Below are 21,380 nucleotides of genomic sequence, written 5' to 3' on the forward strand. Positions count from 1 at the left end.
TCTCTCCCATGTGTTACACCAGCAGGTTGTTATCATCTCTCCCATGTGTTACACCAGCAGGTTGTTATCAACTCTCCCATGTGTTACACCAGCAGGTTGTTATCAACTCTCCCATGTGTTACACCAGCAGGTTGTTATCATCTCTCCCATGTGTTACACCAGCAGGTTATCACCTCTCCCATGTGTTACACCAGCAGGTTGTTATCATCTCTCCCATGTGTTACACCAGCAGGTTGTTATCACCTCTCCCATGTGTTACACCAGCAGGTTGTTATCATCTCTCCCATGTGTTACACCAGCAGGTTGTTATCATCTCTCCCATGTGTTACACCAGCAGGTTGTTATCACCTATCCCATATGTTACACCAGCAGGTTGTTATCATCTCTCCCATGTGTTACACCAGCAGGTTGTTATCACCTCTCCCATGTGTGACACCAACAGGTTATTATCACCTCTCCCATGTGTTACACCAGCAGGTTGTTATCATCTCTCCCATGTGTTACACCAGCAGGTTGTTATCACCTCTCCCATGTGTTACACCAGCAGGTTGTTATCATCTCTCCCATGTGTTACACCAGCAGGTTGTTATCACCTCTCCCATGTGTTACACCAGCAGGTTGTTATCATCTCTCCCATGTGTTACACCAGCAGGTTGTTATATTCTCTCCCATGTGTTACACCAGCAGGTTGTTATCACCTCTCCCATGTGTTACACCAGCAGGTTGTTATCACCTCTCCCATGTGTTACACCAGCAGGTTGTTATCACCTCTCCCATGTGTTACACCAGCAGGTTGTTATCATCTCTCCCATGTGTTACACCAGCAGGTTGTTATCATCTCTCCCATGTGTTACACCAGCAGGTTGTTATCACCTCTCCCATATGTTACACCAGCAGGTTGTTATCATCTCTCCCATGTGTTACACCAGCAGGTTGTTATCACCTCTCCCATGTGTTACACCAACAGGTTATTATCACCTCTCCCATGTGTTACACCAGCAGGTTGTTATCATCTCTCCCATGTGTTACACCAGCAGGTTGTTATCATCTCTCCCATGTGTTACACCAGCAGGTTGTTATCACCTCTCCCATGTGTTACACCAGCAGGTTGTTATCATCTCTCCCATGTGTTACACCAGCAGGTTGTTATCATCTCTCCCATGTGTTACACCAGCAGGTTGTTATCATCTCTCCCATGTGTTACACCAGCAGGTTGTTATCACCTCTCCCATGTGTTACACCAGCAGGTTGTTATCATCTCTCCCATGTGTTACACCAGCAGGTTGTTATCATCTCTCCCATGTGTTACACCAGCAGGTTGTTATCATCTCTCCCATGTGTTACACCAGCAGGTTGTTATCACCTCTCCCATGTGTTACACCAGCAGGTTGTTATCATCTCTCCCATGTGTTACACCAGCAGGTTGTTATCACCTCTCCCATGTGTTACACCAGCAGGTTGTTATCATCTCTCCCATGTGTTACACCAGCAGGTTGTTATCACCTCTCCCATGTGTTACACCAGCAGGTTATCACCTCTCCCATGTGTTACACCAGCAGGTTGTTATCATCTCTCCCATGTGTTACACCAGCAGGTTGTTATCATCTCTCCCATGTGTTACACCAGCAGGTTGTTATCATCTCTCCCATGTGTTACACCAGCAGGTTATCATCTCTCCCATGTGTTACACCAGCAGGTTGTTATCACCTCTCCCATGTGTTACACCAGCAGGTTGTTATCACCTCTCCCATGTGTTACACCAGCAGGTTGTTATCACCTCTCCCATGTGTTACACCAGCAGGTTGTTATCATCTCTCCCATGTGTTACACCAACAGGTTGTTATCATCTCTCCCATGTGTTACACCAGCAGGTTGTTATCACCTCTCCCATGTGTTACACCAGCAGGTTGTTATCATCTCTCCCATGTGTTACACCAGCAGGTTGTTATCATCTCTCCCATGTGTTACACCAGCAGGTTGTTATCATCTCTCCCATGTGTTACACCAGCAGGTTGTTATCATCTCTCCCATGTGTTACACCAGCAGGTATTTATCATCTCTCCCATGTGTTACACCAGCAGGTTGTTATCACCTCTCCCATGTGTTACACCAGCAGGTTGTTCTCATCTCTCCCATTTGTTACACCAGCAGGTTGTTATCATCTCTCCCATGTGTTACACCAGCAGGTTGTTATCACCTCTCCCATATGTTACACCAGCAGGTTGTTATCATCTCTCCCATGTGTTACACCAGCAGGTTGTTTTCACCTCTCCCATGTGTTACACCAACAGGTTATTATCACCTCTCCCATGTGTTACACCAGCAGGTTGTTATCATCTCTCCCATGTGTTACACCAGCAGGTTGTTATCATCTCTCCCATGTGTTACACCAGCAGGTTGTTATCACCTCTCCCATGTGTTACACCAGCAGGTTGTTATCATCTCTCCCATGTGTTACACCAGCAGGTTGTTATCATCTCTCCCATGTGTTACACCAGCAGGTTGTTATCATCTCTCCCATGTGTTACACTAGCAGGTTGTTATCACCTCTCCCATGTGTTACACCAGCAGGTTGTTATCATCTCTCCCATGTGTTACACCAGCAGGTTGTTATCACCTCTCCCATGTGTTACACCAGCAGGTTGTTATCACCTCTTCCATGTGTTACACCAGCAGGTTGTTATCATCTCTCCCATGTGTTACACCAGCAGGTGATCACCTCTCCCATGTGTTACACCAGCAGGTTGTTATCATCTCTCCCATGTGTTACACCAGCAGGTTGTTATCATCTCTCCCATGTGTTACACCAGCAGGTTATCACCTCTCCCATGTGTTACACCAGCATGTTGTTATCATCTCTCCCAGGTGTTACACCAGCAGGTTGTTATCACCTCTCCCATGTGTTACACCAGCAGGTTGTTATCACCTCTCCCATGTGTTACACCAGCAGGTTGTTATCATCTCTCCCATGTGTTACACCTGCAGGTTATCACCTCTACCATGTGTTACACCAGCAGGTTGTTATCATCTCTCCCATGTGTTACACCAGCAGGTTGTTATCATCTCTCCCATGTGTTACACCAGCAGGTTGTTATCACCTCTCCCATGTGTTACACCAGCAGGTTGTTATCACCTCTCCCATGTGTTACACCAGCAGGTTGTTATCATCTCTCCCATGTGTTACACCAGCAGGTTGTTATCACCTCTCCCATGTGTTACACCAGCAGGTTGTTATCATCTCTCCCATGTGTTACACCAGCAGGTTGTTATCATCTCTCCCATGTGTTACACCAGTAGGTTATCACCTCTCCCATGTGTTACACCAGCAGGTTGTTATCATCTCTCCCATGTGTTACACCAGCAGGTTGTTATCATCTCTCCCATGTGTTACACCAGTAGGTTATCACCTCTCCCATGTGTTACACCAGCATGTTGTTATCATCTCTCCCAGGTGTTACACCAGCAGGTTATCACCTCTCCCATGTGTTACACCAGCAGGTTGTTATCACCTCTCCCATGTGTTACACCAGCAGGTTGTTATCATCTCTCCCATGTGTTACACCAGCAGGTTGTTATCATCTCTCCCATGTGTTACACCTGCAGGTTATCACCTCTCCCATGTGTTACACCAGCAGGTTGTTATCATCTCTCCCATGTGTTACACCAGCAGGTTGTTATCATCTCTCCCATGTGTTACACCAGCAGGTTGTTATCATCTCTCCCATGTGTTACACCAGCAGGTTGTTATCATCTCTCCCATATGTTACACCAGCAGGTTGTTATCATCTCTCCCATGTGTTACACCAGCAGGTTGTTATCACCTCTCCCATGTGTTACACCAGCAGGTTGTTATCATCTCTCCCATGTGTTACACCAGCAGGTTGTTATCACCTCTCCCATGTGTTACACCAGCAGGTTGTTATCATCTCTCCCATGTGTTACACCAGCAGGTTGTTATCATCTCTCCCATGTGTTACACCAGCAGGTTGTTATCATCTCTCCCATGTGTTACACCAGCAGGTTGTTATCACCTCTCCCATATGTTACACCAGCAGGTTGTTATCATCTCTCCCATGTGTTACACCAGCAGGTTGTTATCATCTCTCCCATGTGTTACACCAACATGTTATTATCACCTCTCCCATGTGTTACACCAGCAGGTTGTTATCATCTCTCCCATTTGTTACACCAGCAGGTTGTTATCATCTCTCCCATGTGTTACACCAGCAGGTTGTTATCACCTCTCCCATGTGTTACACCAGCAGGTTGTTATCATCTCTCCCATGTGTTACACCAGCAGGTTGTTATCATCTCTCCCATGTGTTACACCAGCAGGTTGTTATCATCTTTCCCATGTGTTACACCAGCAGGTTGTTATCACCTCTCCCATGTGTTACACCAGCAGGTTGTTATCATCTCTCCCATGTGTTACACCAGCAGGTTGTTATCACCTCTCCCATGTGTTACACCAGCAGGTTGTTATCATCTCTCCCATGTGTTACACCAGCAGGTTGTTATCACCTCTCCCATGTGTTACACCAGCAGGTTATCACCTCTCCCATGTGTTACACCAGCAGGTTGTTATCATCTCTCCCATGTGTTACACCAGCAGGTTGTTATCACCTCTCCCATGTGTTACACCAGCAGATTGTTTTCACCTCTCCCATGTGTTACACCAGCAGGTTGTTATCATCTCTCCCATGTGTTACACCAGCAGGTTGTTATCATCTCTCCCATGTGTTACACCAGCAGGTTGTTATCACCTCTCCCATGTGTTACACCAGCAGGTTGTTATCATCTCTCCCATGTGTTACACCAGCAGGTTGTTATCATCTCTCCCATTTGTTACACCAGCAGGTTGTTATCATCTCTCCCATGTGTTACACCAGCAGGTTGTTATCACCTCTCCCATGTGCTACACCAGCAGGTTGTTATCATCTCTCCCATGTGTTACACCAGCAGGTTATCACCTCTCCCATGTGTTACACCAGCAGGTTGTTATCATCTCTCCCATGTGTTACACCAGCAGGTTGTTATCATCTCGCCCATGTGTTACACCAGCAGGTTATCACCTCTCCCATGTGTTACACCAGCAGGTTGTTATCACCTCTCCCATTTGTTACACCAGCAGGTTGTTATCATCTCTCCCATGTGTTACACCAGCAGGTTGTTATCATCTCTCCCATGTGTTACACCAGCAGGTTGTTTCGCTTCTTCCTTTATATCACCAGAAAAGTAATCACATTATTTTTCAAACGGAAGGTCTGTGTGTATGTGTGTGTGTGTGTGTGTGTGTGTGTGCGTGCGTGCGTGTGTGTGTGTGGTGTGTAATTAATCCAGCGGGCCACTGTTTTATGGCTCTAGCGTGGAATATTCTCACATTACCACTGAAATGAGATTCCTGCTCCACTAAGGAGCTTATGACACACAGTAAGTAAATGAAATGGTAGAGAAAGAGAGAGAGAGAGAGAGGATTTGTGTGTCTGTGTAAAGTATGCGGCAAATTGTGAACACTGTATGTGCAAAATGTAAGAGAGATGGATGGAAAGAAGAGAGAGGTTTTATATAGTATGTAAGCCCTATTTCCCCATAAACTTGTGCGTACTCCTAAAATGAAATGAATTATGAGTGAATTTACATAAAAACATATCCAGAGTCCTCTGCTGGTACACTGTAGATATAATAGAGATATGAATGGACTTTCTTTCCTCTGATTAGAACTTCAAGAAGATAAATGTATTTCTATGTTTCCCATCATTAACTGGCCACTCAGTTTATCTCAATGCATGCTTACAGCACATGTGCTCGGTGAAAACAGAGAGTCAGTTAAAACCGTTTACAGTGTGTCCCTCGGGAGCGCAGCTTATTTGCATAGTATGTCTGGAAAACATGAACCACTGCCTCATTCCCAGGTTTATCATGTGTGTCTGTGTGTGTCCGCGTGCGTGTGTGTACGTGTGTGTTCGAATATAAAACATAAACAAGCCTCCAGCTAGTTATTAGAAAAAAGTACAGAAAACCAAACAAATGTATGAACAGATAGGGAATGGAATCTCTTGTCTCTCCTCCTCTCCATCCCTTTCTCCAATACTCCACCTCTTCCTTCTCTCCACTCCTCCACCCGGCAGAAACAACAGAATCTCTCACGGTTTGGTTCTGGGAAAAAGTTTTCTCCCATAAAACACCGGAGTTGGCTGGAAAACAGAGCTGGCAGCCAAAGCGGGATAGAGATGGGAATTCTATTGAACAGAGTCAGAGGCGCGTGTGCACTGTATGTCAGAGGAGAGCTGAGCTGGAAGTTTCCCCTGCAGTTGGACAGGGAATGAGGGATGGGGGAGTTGGGATTTGTCGTGGATCAGCAGATTCTAATGTATAGTGCAATGTGTGTGTGTGTGTGTCTGTGTGTCTGTGTTTGTGTGAATGCACAAGTGCCTGTGCTTATGTAATATGTATGTGTGTGTAAGTGTTTCAACTATGACAAAATAATTGTTTTCTGACAATCACTCGATAATACAAATCCAAGAATTCCTCTGGCAGAATGATTTGATGAGCAGTTTACAGCTTAGCAACACACACACGCACGCACGCACACACGCACGCACACACGCACGCACACACGCACGCACACACACACACCGTGTGTCTCTGTATGCTGATGACTCAACATTAACACATCAGCTACCACATCAAGTGGATTAACTGCAACACTTAACAAAGAGTTTCAGAATGGGTGGCAAGGAATAAGCTAGTCCTAAATATTTCAAAAACTAAAAGCATTATATTTGGGACAAACGCTAAACTAAATCTCGTAAAGAATGATGTGGAAATTGAGCAAGCTGAGGTGACTAAACAGCTTGGAATAACTCTGGATTGTAAACTGTCATGGTCAAAACATATTGATATAATGATAGCTAAGATGGGGAGAAGTCTGTCCATAGTACGAAAAAAGTACAAAAATGTATGCATTCACTGCTGTATGTCGCTCTGGATCAGAGCTGAAGGACTGAACAGCCAAAGGTGGATAAAGTGCTGCTCTGCCTTATTGATATTGCTATGAAGGAAACAAGTCCTACAATGCCACCAAGGGTCTCTTCACAGTCCCCAAGTCCAGAACGCACAGTACTACTCTCTTCCACATCAAGGAACTTATGTAAGCAGTAAAATCAGATTTAAAAACAGATAAATCTACACCTTATGGAACAATGTGGACTGTGAAGAGACACACAGGCACATGTGTTGTAGATATGTTGTGTTGTAGATATGTTGTGTTGTAGATATGTTGTGGTTGTAGATATGTTGTGGTTGTAGATATGTTGTGTTGTGTTGTAGATATGTTGTGTTGTGTTGTAGATATGTTGTGTTGTAGATATGTTGTGGTTGTAGATATGTTGTGTTGTAGATATGTTGTGGTTGTAGATATGTTGTGTTGTAGATATGTTGTGTTGTAGATATGTTGTGTTGTAGATATGTTGTGTTGTAGATATGTTGTGTTGTAGATATGTTGTGTTGTGTTGTAGATATGTTGTGTTGTAGATATGTTGTGTTGTAGATATGTTGTGTTGTAGATATGTTGTGTTGTGTTGTAGATATGTTGTGGTTGTAGATATGTTGTGTTGTAGATATGTTGTGTTGTAGATATGTTGTGTTGTAGATATGTTGTGTTGTGTTGTAGATATGTTGTGGTTGTAGATATGTTGTGTTGTAGATATGTTGTGTTGTAGATATGTTGTGTTGTAGATATGTTGTGGTTGTAGATATGTTGTGTTGTAGATATGTTGTGTTGTAGATATGTTGTGTTGTAGATATGTTGTGTTGTAGATATGTTGTGTTGTAGATATGTTGTGGTTGTAGATATGTTGTGTTGTAGATATGTTGTGTTGTAGATATGTTGTGTTGTAGATATGTTGTGTTGTGTTGTAGATATGTTGTGTTGTAGATATGTTGTGTTGTAGATATGTTGTGTTGTAGATATGTTGTGTTGTGTTGTAGATATGTTGTGTTGTAGATATGTTGTGTTGTGTTGTAGATATGTTGTGTTGTAGATATGTTGTGGTTGTAGATATGTTGTGGTTGTAGATATGTTGTGTTGTAGATATGTTGTGGTTGTAGATATGTTGTGTTGTAGATATGTTGTGTTGTAGATATGTTGTGTTGTAGATATGTTGTGTTGTGTTGTAGATATGTTGTGGTTGTAGATATGTTGTGTTGTAGATATGTTGTGTTGTAGATATGTTGTGTTGTGTTGTAGATATGTTGTGGTTGTAGATATGTTGTGTTGTAGATATGTTGTGTTGTGTTGTAGATATGTTGTGTTGTAGATATGTTGTGTTGTAGATATGTTGTGTTGTAGATATGTTGTGTTGTGTTGTAGATATGTTGTGGTTGTAGATATGTTGTGTTGTAGATATGTTGTGTTGTAGATATGTTGTGTTGTAGATATGTTGTGTTGTGTTGTAGATATGTTGTGGTTGTAGATATGTTGTGTTGTAGATATGTTGTGTTGTAGATATGTTGTGTTGTAGATATGTTGTGGTTGTAGATATGTTGTGTTGTGTTGTAGATATGTTGTGTTGTAGATATGTTGTGTTGTAGATATGTTGTGTTGTAGATATGTTGTGTTGTAGATATGTTGTGTTGTAGATATGTTGTGTTGTAGATATGTTGTGTTGTGTTGTAGATATGTTGTGTTGTAGATATGTTGTGTTGTAGATATGTTGTGGTTGTAGATATGTTGTGGTTGTAGATATGTTGTGTTGTAGATATGTTGTGTTGTAGATATGTTGTGTTGTAGATATGTTGTGTTGTGTTGTATATGTGTTGTGTTGTAGATATGTTGTGTTGTGTTGTAGATATGTTGTGGTTGTAGATGTGTTGTGTTGTAGATATGTTGTGTTGTAGATATGTTGTGTTGTAGATATGTTGTGTTGTGTTGTAGATATGTTGTGTTGTGTTGTAGATATGTTGTGGTTGTAGATATGTTGTGTTGTAGATATGTTGTGTTGTAGATATGTTGTGTTGTGTTGTAGATATGTTGTGTTGTGTTGTAGATATGTTGTGTTGTAGATATGTTGTGTTGTAGATATGTTGTGGTTGTAGATATGTTGTGTTGTAGATATGTTGTGTTGTAGATATGTTGTGTTGTAGATATGTTGTGTTGTGTTGTAGATGGGTTGTGTTGTAGATATGTTGTGTTGTAGATATGTTGTGTTGTAGATATGTTGTGTTGTAGATATGTTGTGTTGTAGATATGTTGTGTTGTAGATATGTTGTGTTGTGTTGTAGATATGTTGTGTTGTAGATATGTTGTGTTGTAGATATGTTGTGGTTGTAGATATGTTGTGGTTGTAGATATGTTGTGTTGTAGATATGTTGTGTTGTAGATATGTTGTGTTGTAGATATGTTGTGTTGTGTTGTATATGTGTTGTGTTGTAGATATGTTGTGTTGTGTTGTAGATATGTTGTGGTTGTAGATGTGTTGTGTTGTAGATATGTTGTGTTGTAGATATGTTGTGTTGTAGATATGTTGTGTTGTGTTGTAGATATGTTGTGTTGTGTTGTAGATATGTTGTGGTTGTAGATATGTTGTGTTGTAGATATGTTGTGTTGTAGATATGTTGTGTTGTGTTGTAGATATGTTGTGTTGTGTTGTAGATATGTTGTGTTGTAGATATGTTGTGGTTGTAGATATGTTGTGTTGTAGATATGTTGTGTTGTAGATATGTTGTGTTGTAGATATGTTGTGTTGTGTTGTAGATGTGTTGTGTTGTAGATATGTTGTGTTGTAGATATGTTGTGTTGTAGATATGTTGTGTTGTAGATATGTTGTGTTGTAGATATGTTGTGTTGTGTTGTAGATATGTTGTGTTGTGTTGTAGATATGTTGTGTTGTAGATATGTTGTGTTGTGTTGTAGATATGTTGTGTTGTAGATATGTTGTGTTGTAGATATGTTGTGTCGTAGATATGTTGTGTTGTGTTGTAGATATGTTGTGGTTGTAGATATGTTGTGTTGTAGATATGTTGTGTTGTAGATATGTTGTGTTGTAGATATGTTGTGTTGTAGATATGTTGTGGTTGTAGATATGTTGTGGTTGTAGATATGTTGTGTTGTAGATATGTTGTGTTGTAGATATGTTGTGTTGTAGATATGTTGTGGTTGTAGATATGTTGTGTTGTAGATATGTTGTGTTGTAGATATGTTGTGTTGTAGATATGTTGTGTTGTAGATATATTGTGGTTGTACTGTTTTTTTTATGTACAGCACCTTAATGTGTTGGACCCAAGGAAGAATAGCTGCTGCCTTGGCTAATTGGGATCCCTAATAAATCCCCCTCTGAAAAAAATACATTGTGTTATGATCAAAAGAGTCTCAAGTCTACACTGTGTGAGTCTCTGAGGATGAAAGTGAGAGCTAGGAAAATAAATGTTAAAATTATAACAGGAGTGTTGCAGAGGAAGAAATGGCCACCTGGGTCTGCTATATCGCCATTTCTCTCTTTTTTAATCCCTACCTCAGGATATCCTGCCCTTCACAATAAGGAGAGGTGGAAGATTAGGAGACAGGGACAGAAGGAAGAGGAGGAAGTTAAGAAAGAGGGAGGGGTGTTGAGCTGAGGGCTTAGCACAACGCAACAGCAGGACCTTGAACCAGCCAATAGCTTTAAAGAGGCCTTCCCCAGGGAGAAAGTGTGACTGAATGTTGTTGAGTTCACATTATTCCCAGATTGATATAGGAATGCATGAACACATGGGGTGCCTTTTCACGAGGGTGTGTGCATGTCCCTGTACAGGGACTTCAGAAGGTATTCACACCCTTGACCTTTCCCACATTTTGTTGTAGTAAACAGCCTGCATTTAAAATGCTTTACATTGAGATTGTGTGTCACTGGCCTACCCACAATACTCCATAATGTCAAAGTGGAATTATGTTTTTAAACATTTGTACAAATTAATTAAAAATGAAAGTATTCAACCCCTTTGTTATGGCAAGCCTAAATAAGTTCAGGAGTAAAGATTTGCTTAACAAGTCTCATAAGCAGTTGCATGGACTCACTTTGTGTGCAAAACATGTTTAACATGATTTCTGAATGACTTCCTCATGTATGCAGGCCACACATACACTTATCTGTAAGTTCCCCCAGTCGAGCAGTGCATTTCAAACACAGATTCAACCACAACAACCAGGGAGGTTTTCCAATGCCTCGCAAAGAAGGGCACCTATTGGTAGATAAAAAAAGATAAATAAACAAAGCAGACAATGAATATCCCTTTGAGCATGGTGAAGTTATTAATTACACTTTGGATGGTGTATCAATACACCCACTACAACGAAACAGGCGTCCTTCAGTTTCCAGAGGGGAAGGACACCTCTCAGGGATTTCACCATGAGGCCAATGGTGACTTTACAACTGTTACAGAGTTTAATGGCTGTGATAGGAGAAAACTGAGGATGGATCAAAAACATTGCTGTTACTCCACAATAGTAAACGAAATGACAGAGGGAAAAGAAGGAAGCCTGTACAGAATAAAAATATTCCAAACCACCCTGTTTGCAATAAGGAATTCAAGTAAAACTGCAAAATAATGTGACAAAAAAAGTGACATTATGTCCTAAATACAAAGCAATATGTTTGGGGCAAATCCAACACAACACATCACTGAGTACCACTCTACATGTTTTAAAGCATTGTTGTGGCTGCATCATGTTATGGGTATGCTTGTCATTGGCAAGGACTAGGAAGTTTTTAAGGATAAAAATAGACTGACTAGAGCTAAGTACATGCAAAATCCTAGAGGAAAATCTGGTTCAGTCTGCTTTCCACCAGACACTGGGAAACACATTTAACTTTCAGTAGGACAATAACTTAAAACACAAGGTCAAATATACAATGGAGTTTCTTACTAAGACGGCCTAATTACAGTTTTGACTTAAATAGGCTTTAAAATCTATGGCAAGACTTGAAAATGGCTGTTTAACAATGATCAACAACCAACTTGACAGAATTTTTTAAAGATTAATGTGCAAATATTGTAAAGTCCAGATGTGCAAGGCTCTTAGAGACTTACCCAGAAAGACTCACAGCTGTAATGTGATTCTAACATGTATTGACTCTGGGGTCTACTTATGTACTTATGTAAATTAAATATTTATGTATTTAATTTCCAATAAATTAGCAAACATTTCTAAAAACATGCTTTTACTTTGTCATTATGGGGTATTGTGTGTAGATGGGTGAGAAAAACAAATCTATTTAATCCATTTCGAATTCAGGCTATAACACAACAAAATGTGAAATCAGTCAAGGGGTCGGAATACTCTGTGAAGGCATTAGATTAATTGTTGTGTATTTTATTTTCTCCCCATGTATTGCTATTTTATTTGTATAATTATTTTTGAACTCGTAAGTAAGCATTTCACAGTAAAGTCTACACTGACGCATGTGACAAATACAATTGAATTTGTGTGAGTGTGAGCATTTCACACACACATGTGTTAATGTACACACATGCCTGTGAAAATGAGAGAATAATAGGGTAGGAAGACACTGAAGGAGTTTTCCCTAGAACAAGAGAGAGGAGAGCAGACCTAGGGTCAGAGCTGAGAAGTGGACAGAGACAGAGGCAGGGGGCTGGGGATCTACTCAGGAAATACCTGTGGCTACAGTGAAGAGAGGAGGAGTGGTGGAGAATAGAAGTGCAGGGGAAGGTACAGTGTGAAAATCATATCCAGACTAGTTATTCTCTCTCTCTCTCTCTCTCTCTCTCTCTCTCTCTCTCTCTCTCTCTCTCTCTCTCTCTTTCTCTTTCTCTCTCTCAATTCAATTTGCTTTATTGGCATGATGTAACAATGTACATATTGCCAAAGCTTATTTTGGATATTTACAATATAAAAATGAGAATCAAAATTGTCAACGGGAAAACAGTAACAACAATAACCAAGTGTCAAAATAATAATACATTCAACAATAACAATAAGCATACAGTAGAGTACATGTGCAGGTTGATTGGTCTGTCAGACACTGTCCCTCAACTTATGGCAGGCAGCAATGTAGTGCCCTGCCAACCCACAACTCTCTGCGTCCTCCCCCAACAGGACGGGTAGCCTACTCTCATCAGAGATGCCGTTGAAACCTTGAATAAGGGTTTCAAATTTGGGGAAATGATACTCTCTATTTGTTTTATAATTTTTGACATTTTGTCAGGAAATGCAGCTCCGTCTCAGGTTCTGCTGTTGTGCCGTGGTGCACAGCCTTTCCTCTACAGGGAGCCAGGTTTTCCTGTGTCTACCCTTCTCAATGGCGAGGCTGTGCTCACTGAGCCTGTACTTTGTCAAGGTTTTTCTAAGGTTTTGATCAGTAACCATGGTCAAAATATTTAGCCACAGTGTACTGTCGATTTAGGGCCAGATAGCACTGCATTTTGCTTTGTGTTTGTGTTTCCCAATAAGCAATATAGTTTTGTTCTCTCTCTCTCTCTCTCTCTCTCTCTCTCTCTCTCTCTCTCTCTCCCTCTCTCTCTCTCTCTCTCCCTCTCTCTCTCTCTCTCTCTCTCTCTCTCTCCCTCTCTCAGCAGTCTTGTACCAGATAAAGTATTACAGTTCCTTGTTGGTGAGAGAGCTACTACAGTATGAGACAAATGGTAGTGTAGTCAGTCTGACATTTCTGGAAGTCTGGATCACTCATTACTACTGACCTTGCCCTCAGAACAGCCATTACAACACTCCACAGCACATCAAACTACTTTATAATCCCAGGGAAGGCTTGTTTTGCTGTAGAGAAAGTTACAAAGGGTAGTCGGGTTGATTATGTCTGTTTTGAGGGGCGTTAGGGTGTTTCCTGAGTAAGAGGTGTATTCAGGGGAAGTGCACAATATGAGGGGAGGTTTAGGGTTTTCCTGTCATTGTGTTGACCCTTCATGAGGGCAAACTTTTCAACTTGACCTCTGTAAGATGGTAAGATGTCCTCCCTAATAACACAGTTCTTTAAAGGGGAGCCAAGGCAGTGAGCCAGAAAGAGGGGAAGTGTGTGAGAGTGTGTGTGATTCTGTATGATGCTCTGAATACTTGCTTTGTGAATTTGATTATGTGTGTGTCAGTCCCTCTCCTGCTTGTTGCTATGACAGCAGCCCTAGTACCTCTGTGATCCCTCTCTGGGTTCGTCTGGTGGGGCCTGACAGTGTGGACTGCACACAGGGCAGGTGGGATGAGTAAGGAATACTAATTGCTCTCTGTGCAGATTCAGACATGGTGGAGCGAATACTGATCATAAATTCTGCCGTGTCAGAGCTGGTCTCTCTCTCTCTCTCTCTCGTTCTCTCTCTCTCTCTCACACACACACACACACACACACACACACACACACACACACACAGACAGAGTGAAAAGGTGACCTGGTTGTAAATCTGAACATAGAGTTCTCCAGTCTGTGACCAAACACCATCTTTCATACCCATGAAAATGTGTGTGTGTATGAAGAAACACCCACTTTCACACTCCCAAGAACACTCAGCCCTCAGTTACCGGGCCTTTAAAAACAGCCCTAGCAACCCAACGGTAACCAAAAACACTTGCTTCTTCCTGCTGACATTGTGAATACTGAGTATTTGGAGTTTATAAAAATCGGTATGTGTGTGTCCTGAAAGAGAAACAACAACTACTAAAGAGGCTTTTGTCTCTGCATTAGGTAGAACTGGGCCAGAACACTCATTTTTTATAGAGAGCAGTCAATGGCCTACTAACACACAACACACACTCCATACACAAACACACACTCTGAAATACACAACATCCGCAAATATGAGCCATTGGTTACGTGATATGAAGGTATGACAGTGGCTGTATTCCAGTCCATGTTACTACTATATGAGTGGATTGGAGCACCTAGATCACTCTACAAAAACAACCCACTATCCCCATCACACCAGAAGCTTGTCCACAACACCTGATTTTGTCTCATACTTCATATTAAACCTACTGTATAGCCCTGTCGCCTTGAGCATGCACCTAGTTAGTTACACACCAGCTGTTAGCCCCTTTATTCCTCTATTCTGCCTAGAGCCCCCGCTGTCCTAACCCCTTCATTAGTGACAGCATCAGGTTACGGCACACTGACCTACCTATAGTCTGAAGCTTATTTGAACACTTCCTCTCACATGCAGTGGAGTGTCTCTGTGTGTGTGTGTGTATGTGTGTATGTGTGTGTGTGTGTGTGTGTGTGTGTGTGTGTGTGTGTGAGGTGTATCCTACCTGGTACAGTGGCCTGGGGACACACCTGTGTGCGTGTGTGAGGTGTAGTGCGCGGAGATGTCTGAGAGCTGAGGAGGTGAAGGTCCATAGCAGACCCTGACGTGTGAACAGCACATCCTCCAGACCCAGCAGTACTGCTTCCATCATAGAAACACACAAGTAGCTATCTACAAGAAAACAGGTACACCAGATGACAGGTAGGTATCCACAGGTCAGACTAAAATGCCTTGTTTCCTCGCTCTTCTCTCTAAGGATCCAACATCCGTAAAAAGAGAGGTCACCGCAATCCTGTGTCAATATCCCACGCAGCTAGAGAAATCCCCAATGGCTCTATCCCTCTCTCCTCTCTCCTGTCCTGTAACTGAAGAAACCCTGAGAGCCAAAGTCTGGTTGCGACAAACACAAACATTCCCACTGCCTGATCCTTGCTCGCTCTCTCCCTTTCTCGCTCTCTCCCTTTTTCTTTTTGGTCTGTTAGTTGTTTTTAAAGTGACACTCAGTTCCAGAGCATTCCAGGCTCCAGGCTGACAAACAGACTGAGAGAAGGAAGGAAAGGGAGCCCCAGTAGATGAGTGACAGGGACAGGGAAAGGTGACTGTTCTCTCTGTGGAGGATAGAGGGATGTGCTTACATTCTCCACACCTCCACTCAGCCACCGGTCAGTGCTTCTCATCTTACCCAACACCATTGCACGCACACACACACACAGCAGCCAGCAGATTCGCTGACGTCCCATCTCCAGATGGAGGATGGGAGTGTTTTCTCTCAGCTCTGGGAGTCAGGCCAGATTCTCAATTTTTTAACCAGGAACCAGAATCCCAAGGACATTGTGTGGCCTGATGTGACCTCTGAGAATGAAAGAACACCATGCACCCTCCCCTGAGACTTCACTTTATCTATACCTAGCAATCTACCTTTCATGATAACAGCAACATCAACATGTATTTTCCATCTAAAACACCAACATGTGTTACCTCTAACACATATCATACAGTGGCTCCAGAAAGTATTCACCCCCCTTGGCATTTTTCCTAATTTGTTGCCTTACAACCTGGAATTCAAATTGATTTTTTTTGTATCATTTGATTTACACTACATGCCTACCACTTTGAAGATGCAAAATATTTTTTTATTGTGAAAACCCCCCCAATAAATAACACAAAAAATTGAAAACTTGAGCGTGCATAACTATCCACCCCCCCAAAGTCAATACTTTGTAGAGCCACCTTTTGCAGCAATTACAGCTACAAGTCACTTTGGGTATGTCTCTATAAGCTTGGCACATCTAGCCACTGGGATTTGTTTCCCATTCTTCAAGGCAAAACTGCTCCAGCTCCTTCAAGTTGGATGGGTTCTGCTGGTGTACAGCAATCTTTAAGTCATACCACAGATTCTCTATTGGATAGAGGTCTTGGATTTGACTAGGCCATTCCAAGACATTCAAATGTTTCCCCTTAAACCACTCAAGTGTTGCTTTAGCAGTATGCTTAGGGTCATTGTCCTGCAGGAAGGTGAACCTCCGTCCCAGTCTCAAATCTCTGGAAGACTGAAACAGGATTCTCTCAAGAATTTCCCTGTATTTAGCGCCATCCATCATTCCTTCAATTCTGACCAGTTTCCCAGTCACTGCCGATGAAAAACATCCACACAGCATGATTCTGCCACCACCATGCTTCACTGTGGGGATTAGAGTTCTCGGGGTGATGAGAGGTGTTGGGTTTGTGCCAGACATAGCGTTTTCCTTCATGGCCAAAAAGCTCAATTTTAGTCTAATATGACCAGAGTACCTTCTTCCATATGTTTGGGGAGTCTCCCACATGCCTTTTGGTGAACACCAAATGTGTTTGCTTATTTTTTTCTTTAAGCAATGGCTTTTTTTCTGGCCACTCTTCCATAAAGCCCAGCTCTGTGGAGTGTACGGTTTAAAGTGGTCCTATGGACAGATTCTCCAATCTCCGCTGTGGAGTTTTGCAGCTCCTTCATGAATATCTTTGGTGTCTCTGTTGCCTCTTATTAATGCCCTCCTCGGCTGGTCCCTGAGTTTTGGTGGGCGTATAATGGATGTAATGGTGCTCAGTGGGATGTTCAAAGTTTCTGATATTTTTTATAACCCAACCCTGATCTGTACTTCTCCACAACTTTGTCCCTGACCTGTTTGGAGAGCTCCTTGGTCTTTATGGTGCCACTTGCTAGGTGGTGCCCCTTGCTTAGTGGTGTTGCAGACTCTGGGGCCTTTCGGAACAGGTGTATATATACTGAGATCATGTGACACTTAAATAAAGTCCACCTGTGTGCATTCTAACTATTTATGTGACTTCTTAAGGTAATTGGTTGCACCAGATCTTATTTAGGGACTTCATAGCAAAGCGGGTGAAAACATATGCACCACCACCTTTCCGTTCTTTTTATTTTTTTGAAACAAGTATTTTTTTTTTTCATTTCACTTTACCACTTTGGACTATTTTGTGTATGTCCATCACATGAAATCCAAATAAAAATATATTTAAATTACAGGTTGTAATGCAACAAAATATGAAAACTTGAATACTTTTGCAAGCCACTGTACCTCGACAATCTCCTCATGGGTATCTCCCATGATGCTTTGTGCCTGGTTATTTGTGGTTTCAAACAACTTATAAATTCCAAACATGCCTTTCCCCTACAGGCCCATTCAAATACAATAGATAGATTGGATGTATTCCCTCTTCCTCAGCAATCCAGCAGTTGGCCTTGATCAATACAGTAGAGTGAATGAGTTCAATACCACCAAACTGAAGGGGCCTATTGAGTGGACTGGACTGATTCATAGTGTGGGGGTGGGGAGGATGATATCGACACGAGGGTCAATGCTTACTGCTGAGTTGTGGTTTTATAAGAATGCAGCAGCCGTGTGTGTATGTCAAAGTTGGTGGCAACTTAATTGGGGAGGACGGGCTCGTGGTAATGGCTGGAGCGGAATTGATGGAATGTTATCAAATACATTGAACACATGTTTATACCATTCCATTTGCTCCTTTCCGGACATTATTATGAGCCGTCCTCCCCTCAGCAGCCTCCTCTGGTGTATGTGTATCGTGCATGTGTGTATGTGGAGCTGAATATCTGCTATATGACACTAATACCATTCATTTGATAATGATTGTCAATAGAAGTTGAAAGAAATTACTATCACAACATACATCAACTCTGAATGCTGGTAAAAGCAGGATTTTTGTTTCACAATTCTCCCTACTGTAAGAGCACTGCACTCATCTGAGCTTAGATAGAGAGCATGCTATTGTGTTTAGGCCTTTCTATAGCTCTCTCTCTCACATACCACAGATGGTGGGGTGTTAACCTAAAAACCCCAAACACCCTCAACGGTGATTTTCAGGGGTCATCAATTTGATAGACCTTCTGTGCTCTGCGCGGCAGGGAACTAGCCCTGTGTCAGATGGTCTTGTGAAATCTACTTTTCTCCGTCCGTGTCTAGACTTGACAGATAATGCAGTTTTTGTATTCTGATCATGGACTTCTGATCATGGAATTCACTTTTTCTTTGGGGGGGAGGGTGCAATATTAGATAGCTGGCTAGCATTTATGAAGCCAGCAAACATGTTCTTCACACGCTAGATTGCTAATGACGGTCTGCACACAATGCGTCTTTTCAATGTGATCTTTGTGTTCTGATAGCTGAAGTCGCATGTAAGTGTCAAGTGTAGACATGGCCAATGTTCCCTCTAAGCTGCACACTGCACCAGCCAGCAGTAGTCCCGAGATTGAACTTCACTCAACTTTCTAGAGTTTTTCCTGTTAACACAATCAACATTTCCCTTTACTGTGGCAATTGTGATGAAATCAATGCAACATTAGCCACTTTCAATGCAACATACCGAAACAAAACAAACTATGCAAGATCATTTTTCTTTCAAGTTTGCGCTCAGCAGAGCTGAAATTTGCTCATTGCCCAAACAATGTTGAGGGAACATTGGACATGGCCCCTGGAAGGTTTGACATTCCAGATGTGTAAGTGTTCCACTTTTTCCACTTTTTCCACAGCCGGTCTACAGCTCTCACTAACTGTACTTTAGGACGGGTGTAAATATTTGTTGTGTGTGTGTTCCCAGGATGTTGTGTTTGTACAGTGTCCTGTGGAATCCTGGGTAAGGTCATGGAATAGTCCTCAGCAGAGTGCCAGATGACCGTTACCATTGCAACAGAAAATACTTTCGAAACCATAGCGATAGAACAGAGAGGCTAGGAGGTTTGGGATATTCAACTTTGCCAGACCCTGTGAGGACCAGAAGGAATGGACAGGCAGATTGATACTGAAGGTTATTCACAAAGTTGGCAAGGTCTGGTACTATAGTTGCAAAGCTACCGCTAATTTACCAAAGTTACCAGAGTCTTGGGTGATTTTGGTAATTAACAGAAAATCTATGGCAATCTATGGTAATTTTGGTAACATATACTTGAATAACATTGAATAACATTTTTATTTTTGTATTAATATACTGTATAATATTCATTTTTGTTATATCTGTGTCCATATTGTCCATGATTTTGTAATAGATAGACCATATGTTTCAAGAGAAAAAACTCTCAACTATTGACTGCAAGCAATTTGACGCAAAAAAACATTGACAACAAATGAATATTGACATAGCACATGAAATAAAAGTTTTTTAAAAAACAATTCTAAACAATATTTCATACTGAAACCCTCATATTAAACAACAATGGTATTCACAAAGATGATGGTTTAAATTTAGGATAATGTTTTACAGCTTTGTCAGTCTATACTTTCAGTTTTTATTATTTCATATATTTTACATGTGATAAGGCCACACAGAGGGCCAGAGATAATTACAGACACCTTTGATGTTCTGAATTATCTAAAAAGGTTACCAGAAAAATTCCAGAATACAGGCAGTTTACTGGTCAACTTAGAAAGTTTCCAGTAATGTACCCTCCCTTTGCAACCCTACCTGGTACCCAGTAACACACACACGCGCAAACACGCACACGTGAGCACAAACACAGGCACACATGCTCTCACTGAAGCATCACTGTTCCAGATCATTCTCATAGAGAAACATCCTGAGACAGGGGACAGGGGTAACCTCGACTCTGTAGGAGCAGAGAGCTCTGCTTTTCATTCCCTCCATTTTCTTCCTCCCCCTTCTCTCCCTCTCTCACTCCCCCTGTCCTCTCTCCCTCCTCTTGCTCCCTATTTTCTCTCTGTCTCTCTGTCTATGAATAGGCCCTTGATGTGTGAGTCAGTTTGTCCCAGCTTCACAGTGAAGAGCTCATTGAGTCTTGTTCTCTCCCTCTCAGAGAGACCTATATCTGGAGATATTTAGAGGTCTCATATCCTGTTGTTGAGCAATGGAAGATAGACAACACTGTTTGTGTGTGTGTGTGTGTGTGTGTGTGTGTGTGTGTGTGTGTGTGTGTGTGTGTGTGTGTGTGTGTGTGTGTGTGTGTGTGTGTGTGTGTGTGTGTGTGTGTGTGTGTGTGTGTGTGTGTGTGTGTGTGTGTGTGTGTGTGTGTGTGTGTGTGTACGTGTGCCTGTGTGCTTGTGCGTGTCATGGTTCCATGTAGTTATGTCTGAGAATAGATCATGGGCTCTAATTAACAACAGACCCAGGGCCAGCCTCAGTCAGGCAAGGCCAGATGGAGGCCAGGAGGGATCACAGAGCAGGACTGGGATGTAGGGAGAAGAAGACAGTGGAGAAGAAACAGTGGATGGATCTGCTGGACCACCTTTGATTAATTATTTTCTGTGTTTTTGTCTGTGTTCATTTTACTATGTAACTCTGCAGGCAGGTTATCTGGGAATATGAGTCATGTACAACAGTGGAGGCTGGTGAGTGGAGGATGGCTCATAATAATGGCTGGAATGGAGTAAATGGAATAGCATCATTTGATACATCAGCAGCCTCCACTGATGTACAAATACACAGCATAATCCATCCGGTGTTTACAGATCTATGAGAGGTGTCTAGGGGTAGGGTCTAGAGGTCGGTTTGGGACCGGGCATAACAACAACTGTTACTCTGATCAACAAGTGAAAAACAGAAGAGGGAAGGAGGAGTGGAGGGGAAAAGGGGGAGAGAGGTAGGGTGGTGTCAAAAACATTCTCTCCTTCCAAAGC

General features: G+C 42.0%; 1 protein-coding gene across 12 annotated transcripts in view; it reads right to left on the minus strand.

Annotated features, from left to right (window-relative positions):
* Positions 1–21,380, minus strand: part of LOC110532201 (FERM domain-containing protein 4A) — a 204,184-nt gene that overhangs the window by 83,421 nt on the left and 99,383 nt on the right. For 3 of the 12 annotated variants that reach the window (XM_036975914.1, XM_036975940.1, XM_036975932.1), the window contains exon 1: positions 15,245–15,796. The exons of 5 other annotated variants lie outside the window; for them this stretch is intronic. In XM_036975914.1, the coding sequence (XP_036831809.1) occupies positions 15,245–15,391 (147 nt within the window). In that variant the 5' untranslated portion in view covers positions 15,392–15,796. Of the gene's footprint in view, positions 1–15,244; positions 15,798–21,380 lie in introns of those variants that run through there. 4 more of the 12 variants (XM_036975911.1, XM_036975904.1, XM_036975990.1 and 1 more) reach the window with 3 other exon arrangements.

This window comes from Oncorhynchus mykiss, chromosome 1 (genome assembly GCF_013265735.2).
Source record: "Oncorhynchus mykiss isolate Arlee chromosome 1, USDA_OmykA_1.1, whole genome shotgun sequence".
Lineage (NCBI taxonomy): Eukaryota > Metazoa > Chordata > Actinopteri > Salmoniformes > Salmonidae > Oncorhynchus > Oncorhynchus mykiss.